Source organism: Magallana gigas, chromosome 7 (assembly GCF_963853765.1).
Source record: "Magallana gigas chromosome 7, xbMagGiga1.1, whole genome shotgun sequence".
Classification (NCBI taxonomy): Eukaryota; Metazoa; Mollusca; class Bivalvia; order Ostreida; family Ostreidae; genus Magallana; species Magallana gigas.
In genome coordinates, this window is record NC_088859.1 from 23078953 (window position 1) to 23094208 (window position 15256).

The 15256-nt window shown below is 33.4% G+C and overlaps 1 protein-coding gene across 6 annotated transcripts in view; it reads right to left on the reverse strand.

Annotated features, from left to right (window-relative positions):
• Positions 1-15256, reverse strand: part of LOC105340715 (multidrug resistance-associated protein 1) — a 411670-nt gene that overhangs the window by 142455 nt on the left and 253959 nt on the right. For all 6 annotated transcript variants that reach the window (XR_010707346.1, XM_066065106.1, XM_066065104.1 and 3 more), the window contains 2 exons: positions 14085-14157; positions 3167-3293 (listed from right to left, as the gene is read on the reverse strand). Coding sequence is in view for 5 of the 6 variants with exons in the window: in XM_066065106.1 (XP_065921178.1) it covers positions 3167-3293; positions 14085-14157 (200 nt within the window). In the remaining variant the exon portion in view is untranslated. The remainder of the gene's footprint in view (positions 1-3166; positions 3294-14084; positions 14158-15256) is intronic.

Here is a 15256-nt window from a genome sequence, read left to right on the forward strand (position 1 = left end):
ATCATAACATTTCAGTTTTTGTAAATAATTATAATATTTTCCTTTGCAAAATTGGATCCCCAAAATTGTGGCCACACCCTACTCCTCGTGATTTTGATTTGAAAGAGTTTAAATCTACATTATTTGAGGTTGCTTTGAGTTAAGTTAAAGCTTTTCAAGTGGTTTTTAGATAAAGATATTCTAAAAAGTTTATATTCCTATGAAAATTTTTGCCCCCCCCCCCCCCCCCCAACTTTGTGACCTTATTCTACCCTTGTGAATAATGATTTGGACAAACTTGAATCTACCCAACCTGAGGATGCTTCCACACAAGTTTCAGCTTTCCTGGCTGATTAGTTTCTGATAAGAAGATTTTAAAAGATTTACATTATATATTCCTCTGTAAAAGTTCAACCCCCCCCCCCCCCCCATTGTAGCCCCACCCTTCCCCTGGGGGTCATGATTTTCTTTTTTTACAACATTGTACTGCTTCCACACACATTTCAGCTTTCCTGACTGATTAGTTTCTGAGAAGAATATTTTTAAAGATTTACACTATATATTCTTATGTAAAACATTGTGGCCCCACCTTACCCCCTGGGACCATGATTATTAGTGAAAAATCTACACTATCTGAGGATGCTTTCACACAAGTTACAGCTTTTCTGGCCAAATGATTTTTGAGAAAAAGATTTTTAAAGATTTACATTACGTACACTATATATTCCTATTTAAAAGTTCAACCCCCCCATTGTGGCCCCGCCCTTCCCCTGGGGGTCATGATTTTCACAACTTTAAATCTACACTACATGTGAATGCTTCCACACAAGTTTCAGCTTTCCTGGCTGATTGGTTTCTGAGAAGATTTTTAAAGATTTACTCTATATATTCTATGGAAAACCTTGACCTCCCATTGTGGCCCCACCTTGGGGACCATGATTTGAACAAACGTGAATCTACACTATCTGAGGATGCTTCCACACAAGTTTCAGCTTTTCTGGCAAAATGGTTTTTGAGAAAAAGATTTTTGAAAAATATCAACAAATATTCAATAAATCCTATTTATCTCCCCTAGAAAAAGAGCGTGGCCCTTCATTTTAACAAAATTGAACCCCTTTACTCAATGATGCTTTGTGCCAAGTGTGGTTGAAATTCGATTCTGGGGAAGAAGCTGAAAATTTAGAAAGTTTACAGACAGACCAGGGTTTGACACTAAGGCACATCCGACCGACTTTGTCTAGTAAACGATAGGTCCGGTCGGGTTAAAATGACTGTGTACTAGCCTGACTGGTCCTGTGAAAAAGAGTGTGCACATAATTTTCTGTAATATTAATATTAATAGAAGTAAAAGCTCTTTTCCTAACAGGCATACATTCTACAAACTGTCATTTAAGTACCACCCAAGGACTAACCTAGAGGATGAAGTGGGGGAAATACTGAGTCTCACATTTTGATTGGTAACTTTGTCAAAATTATATCTCCGAACCAAAAGTTTCAAGTCGCCTTGTACACAGAGTTCATAATCGTGTAAATTAACCCCATGGGCAATAAAATGATAATTATCAATTCTAAAGATGTCTTCACAAACTCAGCCTCTTGTTATTAATTAATCGAGTCTGTCTTACCTTTAGGGGTTATAAATACGGGTGATGCAACCACATGCTGTACAAAACGATGTTTAAGGCTAGTGTTGATAAAACAGTGAATTGGTTGGTAACTTGTAATTAGCTAATAAGACTGCCAAATTTATGCAAAAATAATCATAAACCCTTTGTTTACAGTTATATCTTTAAAAAAAAAAAAATCAAAATCCTCAACATAATGGTTGGGTTGGACTAATGACACCAAAATACACTACAAAACAGAGACTGATATAATTTGTCATTTTAGTCAACACATTTACAAAACATTTGATCTATAAAATGTATGAATACATCATTAAATTAAATTTAACAAACTTGATAGTTTATTTTTTATTTTTTGAATTTATTTTATTTTTTAATCATGAAGACTTGTTTCTAATCTAATTTAAAATATTAAAGGTTAAATCTGTGTATCTCATCATTATTGTTATGCCATTATCAAGTAATGAAAGTCTCCCCGATTTCTCAAACTTCTCCATATTTCTCTTTTAAGGAAGTCTCACTAAAGTTTTGTTGGTCCCTGGTCAACCATTGAATACTTGTATCATTATAAGTACAGTTTGAACAAATTAAATCTTAAATTATAGTGTTCGAATGATTCATTATTGGTAAACATAAACCAATACAATTAAACAGAAACAGGTATTTAATATTTTATCTTTGTCATTACTTTTAGTTTATTTTTGTCTAAATTGGTCAGGGCTAGTAGTAAAAGAGTCAGGTAAAGTGAAAAATTGCTGAGGTAGCCCGACTGCATGGTCTAGTAAATAAAAAACTTAATGTCAAACCCTGCAGACGGACGGACGGACAGACAGACGCCGGACAAAAAGTGATCAGAAAAGCTCACTTGAGCTTTCAGCTCAGGTGAGCTAATAATTATTAGATCCCCAACGCAGCGCCATAACCCCTGATCCTGGAACCATAAATTTCACAATTTTTGTTAAGAGTTCAATGCTTACTATAGATTCCTTATTTTACGCGAGTAATTAATTATGCGATTCAACAGTTTTGAACAGTTTTCCATCAAATCGCAAGAATATAAAATCACAAATGCTGAATTTTTATTATAATTTCATGTAGTTTATATTTGTCCTAAAAATAAAAGCGAGATTTTAAAATTCGTGAGATGTTCTTCAAGCTATTTAACGCGGATAATTAATTTTTAATTTTACAGTATTACAATCATGCCAGCAGTTTGACTGCTTGATGTTTAGGAGTAAAAAAAAAGATTTTTTAAAGATTGCATTAATTTTGATGGTTTTAGACCCACCTATCAGGCCCCATAAGGGCAGGGGCAATGAATTTCACAATTTTTACTCCCCTTCACCCATAAAGTCTATACCGGTATGCCAAATTTGGTTGAAATTGATCGGGTGGTTCCAGAGACGAAGCTAAAAATGTTTAAATGTTTTCAACTAACGAACAACGCCCGACAACAAACAAAAACATATAACAATAGGTTACCTGAGTCACTTTGACTAATAATGGTATATTAGTCAAAGGACATTTCTCCATATTCCTCCATTTAATCATATTCAACAAACCTTGACAGCAACTTTTCCATGAATTTTTTCCATTTCTCCTAATAATGCTGACAGGAATGAAGATTTACCAGAGCCAACAGGTCCCACAACTGCAGCTAGGCTGCCTTCAGGGATACATATATTGATTCTGTATAATAAAAAATACATCTGACATGTTTATGAACATCTAATAATACAGATCTTTTAAGGCTGGGTGGTCAACAACTTAACAAGATCTTACGTACATTTTCAGATATTATTTAATTGTTTAGATACAGTAAAACTTAAAATTGTTGAATCCGGATGTTGTGCATTCTGGCATGTTGTCCAATCCAGTGAAATAATTCAGTCCCTTGACATTTTCATATCATTTCATGTTTTAAAAATGTTGTGCAATCCGGATCTTGTCTATTCTGTAAACCTGCCGCAATGGAAAGAACCAACTACTTATAATTAGTGAGAATTATCTCCCTTAATTCTGTCACTTATTACCGTATTTTTCCGACGATTAGTCGGTATTTTTTTCCTCTGAAGCAGAGCACCCGACTTATCGTCTTGTTCGACGTGTCGTAGGCTCGTAGTCAGAAATTTTTTTAAAATAGCATTAAAAATCTTGGTTTTAATCATCTTGAGTTGGCTGTGTGATTGAAAATTACGTTGTTGAATTCACTGTTCATCTTTAATAATTATCATTTTCACTCATCTGTCAACACTTAAATACATAATGATAACAACAGTTATTAAAAAATGTTACATTGTCTTTAATCAATTAAAAGTTTTACCGTGCCGTTTTTATAAACACATCGTCACATGGTTCTATGTATCACTAGTAGGAAGATAACATTGCGCAGTAAAATTGAAACCAAGTTTGAATGGAAGAAAATATTGCAGTAGGTCCGGGGGTGTTTTTTTAAAATTTAATTATTTTATTTGTAAAGAGTTGTTAGTGGAAAGTATAAATCAGAAATATTTAATGGTCAAATTCAATCTTAAAATACGTAATCGGCAATTATCAATACTACTGTTTATACAATAGGCTGACACCGGTTGTGTTAATAATCTTGCCCTAAGGCTGAGATCTTTACGGCAATTTCACTCCCTGTGTATATAAAGAGTACCTTTATAAGATTGATTATAGTTCATTGATTAATTATTGTCCAATTCTTTGATTATTGTTAGATAATTTTTTTAGGAAACGTATGTATGTCGTATATCGTCATTATCAAGTCGTACAAATGATCGATCTATTTCTAACAGTGTCTATGTAAAACAATAGCGTGTAACTGCATTACTGGATACAAAGTAAACAAGTTTCATCAAATCATAGTAATTGCTAAGCTTTCTGCACTTGAGATCCCCCTTTGAAGTCCGACACGAGACAGGTGCATGCCTCTGACACCGGAAATTGTTAAACAAACATTGACCACGCGCCGAGTCAACAGGTGGCTGGTTACGTAATGGCGAATACACTGGCGATAGTCAGAGTGGATACTTATTTTAATGCTTGGGAATAAAATATTTCTGACAAAGTAAGTTTAGTTTTGCATAACACGCGATATCGGGAATTGTTTAAAAAGCAAGCGATTTTGTAGAAGTTGCCGGTATTTGAAAATTTGATGCATAAGTATAAATCGTAATTGTTTAAATGTTAATCATTAATAATAATTGGTAACAATATCGGTGACATCGTGGCATCATACACTGATATTGTTACTGCAGTTTTATAGGCCATTTTGAAGTAATAAGATCGACGTATGGTCTGAGATCGACGTATCATAGGATTTTGTTAAAATTATGGCTAAAAATGGGCAATTCGACGAGTCGTCCGCATCGACGAGTCATCGGGAAAATACGGTAATTGGCCTTATGAGGGATAATCACTGGTCAATTATCGATTAATTTTCCTTCGTTGCTTATGATTTATTAATAAACAACTATGAATATAACTCCCAACTTGCAACTCTTTTCAGTATCAAATACCGTTAGGTCTTGTTATAAATAAATATGCATTTTTTTCTGCCAATATTACATCCAGAGTGGGAGTAATGTATTATAATTTACCTTATTTTTTTTTCAGGCCATGATTCTAGACACAGTGGGAGTAAGACTGTCGATATTTTTTGTAATGCACGTTGTATGGTTACACTTACAGAGTCACATTTTACTTTGTCAAAATGCTTTTTGAACCCCCCCTTTCTTTTTTATTGCCAATATTTCAAGAAAAATATGGACCGGACACAAATTTTGCATAGACAGACGGACAGATGAATTGATGGATGGACGGACGGACGGTCGGACGGAAAAGCTGATTCCTATATACCCTCCAAACTTCGTTTGGGGGGGTGTCGGGGGTGTCTTTAGACTCAATCAACAACAAAGACACAAGGTTGCATGTGCTATGGTACAGTACAGCTCACGAGTATCCCGACAAAAACACCGACCACCGTGTTTGAAAGTCCACGCTGAGCGTGGAAGTGTCGGTACCTTTGATCTATTGTTCTCTGTTACGGCCACAGAACGAGAAAAAACACGGTGCAACGCGATGCAACACGGACGATAACACGGTGTAACACGCGGTATTTAGGAGGATTTAGGAATAAAACTTATAAAGAATAAAATATTTATTGATGTACGTAAGAGAATCAAAGAAAAAGACAAAGAAATAGAAATAAATAAAATTTTTATGCACGCAATTTTCAGACGCATGCGATTGACACGGTTGATTTTTGTTAATATTAAAAATCGATATCGCCCACATAAAGGTTTGATCAATTAAAACACTAACACTTTCTTTTCCTTTTTAAAATTCAAATAAACGGTTCCATAAGTTTTTGTTTCAGTCTGTTTTTAAACGTTGTAGTAATCGTAGTTACTGTAGTTTGGCAGTTTCAATAGTGCATAGAACCATAACTGTGATCTTTTCTCACTTATACTCTATTCAACGATAACAAATCTAACGGGTTGTTGAAAACAAATGTACTTTCTCTAAATAATATAATTATACAGCTTTATATCTAATATATTTTCAAATTTTCTTTCTATTATACATATATGTGTGATGTACTTTTACATGTAGTACGGCACGATACATATTCACAGCGCTAAGAATCCGTGGATCGGTACTTGATAATATTTTATTTCATCTTTATAGCAACTTGAGTTTAGAAATTATTTGTGTTCCAAGAAACTATTCAGTATTGCAATGATTACTGTTTGATTGTTTAATGATCGTCATATAAGAGAGAGAGAGAGAGAGAGAGAGAGAGAGAGAGAGAGAGAGAGAATACCAGTATGAGTTTAATTTAAGTACATTTTACTTGTAATTCAGTGTAATTAGTTAGATTTATAGTTTCCATTTTATTGAACCCTTTTCCCTAAAATTGCGATAGAATATATGCAGTCAGGGTCCACGTGCTATCCCTGTCAATCAAATCAGCCCGCGAGATAGACCACGTGCTCCCTCCATGATTTGGAAAAAATGTCGTTCTATTGTTTTTTTAAGTCCGCAAAATAGAAAAATGTTTAACAATGAAGTATTAAGTGTTTGAAATCTTTAGTTTCTTCATTCTTATACTGCATGCATGAGGGTTGGAATATTACGTTGTAAAATCTCTCTCTCTCTCTCTCTCTATGTACTTTTGTGCAATCATTTTAGAATTATATGAGCTCTATTTGTATGAATTTAATTCATTTATTTAAGATCCATGGTTTTAATAACAATTTCAACACAATGACTAAAAGTTTGTAAAGTTCACGATGTAGTAAGATTTTTCGTTAAAATTTCGACGCTATTTCACATCAATAAAGTTGTGTTTATTCTAAATGTTTGCAAAACGTTGCCGGTATTATCTCATTCATCTTTTTAATCAATCAGGGTTTTTTGTACAAACATGTATGTGTACCCAGTAAATAATTTCTTATCGCAAGTTAATACTTTGTGAAATTCCCGCATTTATAGAGTTGCTGAATTGTTCCCCAGATCCACGCGCCCATAGTCTTACGTGTAGTTGTTTGTGTACAATCTACATACAATTTTTTTGTTTGTTAGAGATTAGGAAAAATCATTGAACTAACAAAGTAGAAGTAAGATATATTCAGACCATACACACGACGGGTTGTGATATGAGTTACCAAACAGGTGTTCGCGGAAAGGTGTGAATAACGGCATCTCGAGTACACCTGTTCAGACGTCAAAATATACACACAGTTAGTTGTAAATTCCAATGACACCTAACAAGACAGACAATTACACCTGTTGTGTATAGAACCCAAGATGAAAGACAATGCTGTGTATCTGATCAGCTTCCGTACATCGCACGAGTGATTTTTTCATGTGAAATCACGAGGCCATTACGAGCTATACGGAAATAAAGTTGAAAATTATTTCATGAAATGCGGGTATATTTTAATACATGTACAATGATTGAATATAATTTAACAAGAGTTTGTACATGTATTTATCTATAATCTATAATATAAAAGTGATTTTTTGTTTATTTATTGCTACATAAATAGCTGAAGTCAAAATTATTCAGTCACCGGTAATATGGGGTTGTTATTTACTACAGCACATCAACAGCACATGTTTTTAGAAAAACATGATCTTAAATGTTTTCATTTCTCATTTTTAATTGCTATGAAGGTAAGGCTGTAAATTAATTAATAAATCAGAAAGTGTTCACAGATAACAGAAATAAGACGTTTTAGCTCCCGACATTTTAATAGGATCGTCAGTTACAACATCACGTGTGTTTAGAAAAAAAACAAGTTGAATTAAATTGATTTGAATTTTGATTATATATTAATTGATTATTAAATATTTTTGGTGAATTTATTTCAATTCATTTAAGAACAAATGAATTAAAAGGTACTCATTTACGTCAAGTTTTCAGATCACAAAAAATTAACTTCACGTTGACAGCCTCGATAATTTTCTGGGTCAGTGCAACTTAAGTGGACATTCTTTTTTTTTTAAATATGAAAAGGATATATATGTTTCAAACACTGTTTAGCCATAAATTCTTTATTTCTAAACATACGCTATTTCTATCAACGTCTCAGGTAACGATATCCACGGAGTAACACAGTGGCCACGGAGTTACACGGGCGGCCACGGTGCGACACGGTGCTTTTTCTTGAATTTTCCAATACACATACACGGTGTCACACCGTGTGCACGGTGCGACACAGACCGTTTTCCACCGTGTTTTTTACACGGTGGGTGTCGGGATACTCGTGAGCTGTACTGTATATTCATGCCTCCCGAGACTAGGTTACTATTCCCTGTTTAACTCCAGTTTGTACATATGACAGGGAACTCAAAATCATGATAGTGCTATTTTTCACTTTCAAAAAAGTAGGTCAATGTTTCCATTGAATATTTTTTGAAAAATTAAGAAAAATCCCTAAAAATTTTACACTATGATTGAGGTTTTCTTAATTGTGAAAATAATAAAAATCGCTAAACTCTTTTCAAAATGAAATATAGTTTATGAATGGCAGTGACAATAAACAGACACAAAGCATTAAGTTTTCATTCACAATTTTTATAAATATTTCAGTCCAAATTTCCTCTATCAGTTTTCAAATTCTTATCCTTTTTTGTTTCAATTTAACAAACAAGAGGCCAATGGGCCACATCGCTCACCTGAGGATCAATAGGTATGATAAAATCAGCTTAATGGAGTCATAATACAAACTATCTGGACAATGTACAATAATACATGTAGATCCTGTATAAATAAAATCCATTTTTCCCCTGGATATTCTTATGTTTATAATTATTAGTCCCTTTTCTATCAGGATGATTTTATAGTCATATCATATGCTGAGTATTGCAGTTCTTAACAAGAGATGTTTGTGAAACACTTATGCCCCCTCCCTTGGAAACATCCACAAAGAAAATGAGAGGGGAAACTGCAAATAACTGGAATTTTTCTACGTCAAAGGGCCTTAACTCGGTCGAAAATTGCTCGATCATACCCATTATCAAACTGACCTAGATATTATCATGATAAACCAGTATATCGAATTTCATTCCAATATGTTCATCCTCTGCGAAGAAAATGAGCAGAAACTAAATAACTGGAATTTTTCTACGTCCAAGAGCCATAACTTTGTCGAAAATTGCTCGATCATACCCATTATCAAACTTGACCTAGATATTATCATGATAAACCTGTATACCAAATTTCAATTCAATATGTTCATCCTCTGCGAAGAAAATGAGCGGAACCCCAGATAACTGGAATTTTTCTACGTCCAAAATTGCTCGATCATACCCATTATTGAACTTGACCTAGATATTATTCTGATAATCCAGTATATCAAATTTCATTCCAATATGTTCATCCTCTGCAAAGAAAATGAATGGAAACTATTGGTAGACCTACCGACCGACAGACAGCAGCAAAGCAATATGCCCTAAATTCTTCGAAGGGGGCATAAAAAGATCCTTTACAATAGTTTATATATGGAATATAAACCTACCTCAAACTCTGAACCTTCTTGTGAGGCTGAAGAATTGTCCTGGAGCCAAAGCCTTAACAATTATAAAGAATCATCTGGCTGATTAGTTTCCGAGAAGAAGATTTTTAAAGATTTACTCAATATATCCCTTTGTTAAACTTTGACCCCCCCCCCCCCCCACTGTTGCCCCACACTACCCCTGGGGATCATGGTATTCAGAAGTTTGAATTTACACTACCTGAGGATGCTTCAACACAAGTTTCAACTTTCCTGGCTGATTAGTTTCTGAGAAGAAGATTTTTAAAGATTTACTCTATATATTCATATGTTAAACTTCGACCCCCCCCCCCCATGGTGGCCCCACCCTACCCCCAGGGGTCATGATTTTCACAACTTTTAATCTACACTACCTGAGGATACTTCCACACAATTTTCAGCTTTCCTGGTCTTATGGTTCATGAGTAGAAGATTTTTGGAAATTTCTCGAAAATTTTCATTATTTCCTAATTATCTCCCTTTGCAAAAGGGTGTGGTCCATATTTTTCACAACTTTAAATCCCCTTAGGCTAAGGATGCTTTGTGCCAAGTTTGGTTGAAATTGGCCCAGAGGTTCTTGAGAAGATGTTGAAAATATGAAAAGTTTACAGACAGACAGACGGACGACAGACACAATTTGATCAGAATAGCTCACTTGAACTTTCAGCTCAGGTGAGCTAAAAACTGAATGATGATAATACTAATATGGTGTTTTCTATTGTTTTTAAGCATTTTTCAATACTTTTGTACTGTCTGCCATTCGAATGAAAATGTGAGATAAAACCAACAGAAAATATGCAAAATTATGTTGACTTACAAATAAAATCTTAACTTTGAATATTACAGTACTACCAACAATATTTCAGTGAAAAACAAAATCTGAAAATTACAGTCAGAATTTCCTCTGTTTTGCTAAAAGTCCAATTTTGTTTGAGCCTAATTATACAATGTAATATAGTAAAAATATCAAATGGTATGTCAAAAATAATTCATTTCATAAATACTTTTAGTGTTTACAACAAATTTTATTTATGATATTGAACTTAATTATAATTAACAATCCGAATTTGAGAACTCAAACCCTGAGTAAACAACGTCCTTATGGTGCCTTTCTACACCTTGCAATAGTTTCTCAAATCAGCAGAAAATTACTTGATTATGATAGAAAGCATGATGGACCAGAAGTACTGTGGTTTCTTTAATATTCAAGGGCATCAATTTTCGTGGATAAAGTGAAAATCACAGTTTCAAGGATACGTCAATTCGTGGTCAATGACCCTATCAATACAAAATGTTAATAAAAATTGCACTTCAATGAACATTTAATTTCGTGGATCAACTAAACAACGAAATCCACGAAAATTGGTATTAAACTAATATTGATGAAACCACAGTATATATGTCAAATTGGCGAAAAAATGTGCAATTTTAGATATAAATGATATTTTCAAAAATGTCATTCAGTAAACATGAACAAAAGCCCCAGCCGAACTCATGACCTGCGGTTCACAAGCATGAAACCTTAACCACGGAGTTATGACGATACACATCTAAATCGATTGATACAAACAGTTTAACAAAACATTTAAATGGCCATCTTGTGATGTAGTGTCTTAAAAAGTATAAGTCTCGATGTAGTGAAGGACCTTAAACTTGTTTAATCCAACCAGTCTCCAAATTAAACCGTACAAAACACCTACAATTGGCATGTCAAATGTTCATTTGTCTTACGATGCGATTGCAATCACTTCAATACTATTTTCTTGACTTAATATCGACCGTAGCACAAGCACGGTCACTAAACATGCACGCACAGTTTTGATTGAGGCTTTTTACGAGAATCAGACTCTTATATCATCATAATTATTTCGTGTATTCCTTAATTTGTCTTAGATTGATAACATTTCGACTAATCAATAAACTGGTTAGAAATGAATGTATGTCACTTTCTAAACTGTGCAGCTATGAATTATGATCAGTTTTCTTAAGAAATACAAGAGAAATTACTGAGTAGATGAAAATACTAGTGTTGTAAAATTGGACCAATTTTACTATCGATAATCAAATTGAATCGGCAGCTCACAATCGATTATAAAAATCGATTATGTAAAATTTCAAATTCCAACAAAGATTTTTTTTTTCATCCTGATTGAAAGATACCAGCATCAAAAACAATACTTTTTAAAAATTTATAATTCATATATCAATAGTTTTTTTTAATGAACTTATCTTCAAATGAATTAAATATTATACTTTGGGACCAACCTAAGGCGAAATTTTAATATAAATTGGAAAAGAAGCATGTCAAAAAAATAAAACAACTTTTAAAATTTGTAAAAACTTATCCAATTTGCTAAATTTAATTGATCTCATACATTCATACATTTTATACATTAGGCCAGCATTTTTTTATTTTTAGGTTTACAAACCCGCCGCTCGGTTTTCTGAGTTTTTAGAAAAAAAATAAAATTACAAAAAAGATCTTTTTTTTCTCCCCGACAGCAAATTTTTCCTAGTAGAAAAAGTGTATCGTCATTGTTATCACAGAGGCATAAAATCTGCTCTTTTTGTGTCATGATAGCCTAAAAATTTCTTGCGCATCTTTTTCTCGTGCTACATTCTTCAGAGAAGCTTCTACAAACACTCTGCTGTAAGTTTCATACTTTGAAGTTTTACCGACAGTGTTGACCAGTGGCTAGACGAGATAGTCACACCTCACTGAACATGGCTTCGATAGTTACCTGTGCAGCTGTTTTCAAGTACATCACTGTAAAATGATTTCCTTTCTTGTTGTGTTGAATTGGCATATGTATTCATTGGCTTTTTAAAAAATTTTACAGAGAGAGAGATGTATTAGAGATATTATAAATTTCTGCAGTAACTATTCTCATGAACACATTTTAAAGTGACCTGCCTAGTGAATTTAAAAAAATCATATTATTGTTTGTGCATTTTCTGTTATTTTCAATTAAAATTTACCATTACATAATTAATCGCATAGTTGTACTTTGTACATGGAAATTCAACAGGATAAAATACATGCACATATATAGTTGCAGTGATTTTATAGAGTCTGTTCACATTCACAATGTTATGTTTGAGTTTTCTCACATATAAACACCCAAACCAATTTTGTAAATAAAATGTGGGAGATCAATGAAGTTGAATATTTTTTAACTGCAGAAAACATGAAAGTAATAAATATTTTGTATATTAATAATTATATACTAGTATCATACAGGAGAAAACATTATTACTTTATGTACCGGTACATAAAATTTAGGGTTTTTTTTAATGAAATGTTGACATATCCGACAATAGTCTGACTAGTAACTTTGAATCTTGGGCTAGTAACTTTGTGGCCAAATTTTGTAATTGCACACCCCTGACATTGCTATATGTACATGTAATATCAAAGCTGTATGTCTAATATTCTATTGTACTATTTCAGAGATATGTTACACAGATGACATACTTTTCACATGCTACACTTGATGCAGTTACACACCACTATCATGAAGTTGTCATTCATTATATTAATATTAGAATAAAGATGATGTCATAAAAGGTTTTTTTTCTCCTACAGGACTTTACAATTTTGTGGTTCGTAAACCTAAAAGTAAAAAAATTGTAGGTCAAAAGAGATTTTTTTTTTTTTTATTTCCTCCTCCTACGGAACTTTATCATTTTGTTGTTTGTAAACCTAAAAATAAAAAAATGCTGGCCTTAAATGTTTAGTAATTCTGTGAGTCAAATGACAAATAAAATCAGTCCATGTTCTTCCGTGTATTTTGGAGGTATAAGTGCAACCCTTTGACCGAATTACAACCATTATGTAGCTGATCTGTTTAATTTTGAAGACAGCTGTAAACAAATGGTTTTATGATTATGTTAGCAATAATTTGGCAGTATTATTAACTAATTACAAGTTTCAAACTATAATTGTAATATCAGAATGAAAAGTAATAAACATCGGTTGTAATTTTCAATGCACAGTATCACCCGTTTTTATAACCCATGAAGATAAGACAGTCGCAAGTTACTATTCACAACAGGGGTAAACTGAGCTTGTGAAAGCATCTTATCAATTTGATAATTATCATTATATGCCTTTGGGTTTGATTAACACTATTGTAAACTCAGAATACAGGGCAACTTCAACTTTTCTTTCAGAGGAAATTCTGGCAAAGTTACCGATCACATAGCAAGTCGCCCCCTAGTTTGGTCACTGTATAATATTAATACTTTAATCATTAACGCAAAAAAAGGTTATCTATCACGTGACTGAATTTTAGTGACTATTGATGATATAAACTTACAATCTATTGTCACCGACCTGCTGCCTTCAGCGACGATTTTTCGATAGTTGGCGACTATCGTAACAACACTAGTAAATACTGTTAATGAATACATGTGAAAGTCACATAATACATACCTCTTTAATGTAATTGAAGACTCACAGCTTTTTTCCCAACTGAATGTGCCATTTTCAATCATTACCGCATACTCTTAAAATAAAATCATATTTTTATGGTACAGGTCAAGTGCAGCAACTAAAACTCAAACACTGTCCAACTCAAATAGGCTGTTCAAATTTGACTCTAAAATTCCATTTCAAGCAATTGTTGCAGAAAGGCACAAGGCTTAATTTCAATAGGTCAGACATAACAAAAATGGTTAGATGAAAATGCAATATCTATCAATATCAATTTTTAAACAAGAGGCCAATGGGCCACATCGCTCACCTGAGGAACAATAGGTATGATAAAATCAGCTTAATGGAGTCACAATACAAACTATCTGGACAATGTACAATAATACATATAAATCCTGTATAAATAAAATCCACCCCCCTCCCCTTTAGAAGATTTCTAAAAGATTTACAAAAGATTTACTCTATATATTCCTATGTAAAACTTTAACACCCCCCCAATGTGGCCCAACCCTACCCCCGGGATTCATGATTTTCACAACTTTGAATCTACACTACCTAAGACTACTTCCACACAAGTTTCAGCTTTCCTGGCTTAATGGTTCTTGAGAAGAAGATTTTTGAAAATTTCTCAAAACTTTTCATTAATTTTTAATTATCTCCCCTTGACCCACTATTGTGGCCCTTAATTTTCACAATTTTGAAACCCCTTTGCCTAAGGATGATTTGTGCCAGGTTTGGTTGAAATTGGCCCAGTAGTTCTTGAGAAGATGTTGAATATGTGAAAAGTTTACGGACAGACAGACGGAAAACAGACAAAATGTGATCAGAAAAGCTCACTTGAGCTTTCAGCTCAGGTGAGCTAAAAACTTAAGTGCATATATCTTATTTGGGCCGAAATTGAAACGTCATACATAGCATATACATAGCACAGTGACTACATATTTGTATTGAACACCAGCTGTTGCCTTTTGTATGTTTTTAAAGGGACTTGGACATGATTTGAGATCAAAAGATTTATTTTTATTTTTTATGTCTAATATGGTTTACTGGTGCATTTTAAATGATTGACCAAAATATTGAATGTTAAAGTCAAGTTACAAGGGAGATACAGAGGTAAGAATTGATTGTTATGTAAACAAAGCTTGAGTCTTATAGTTGTTTACAAAAAACGT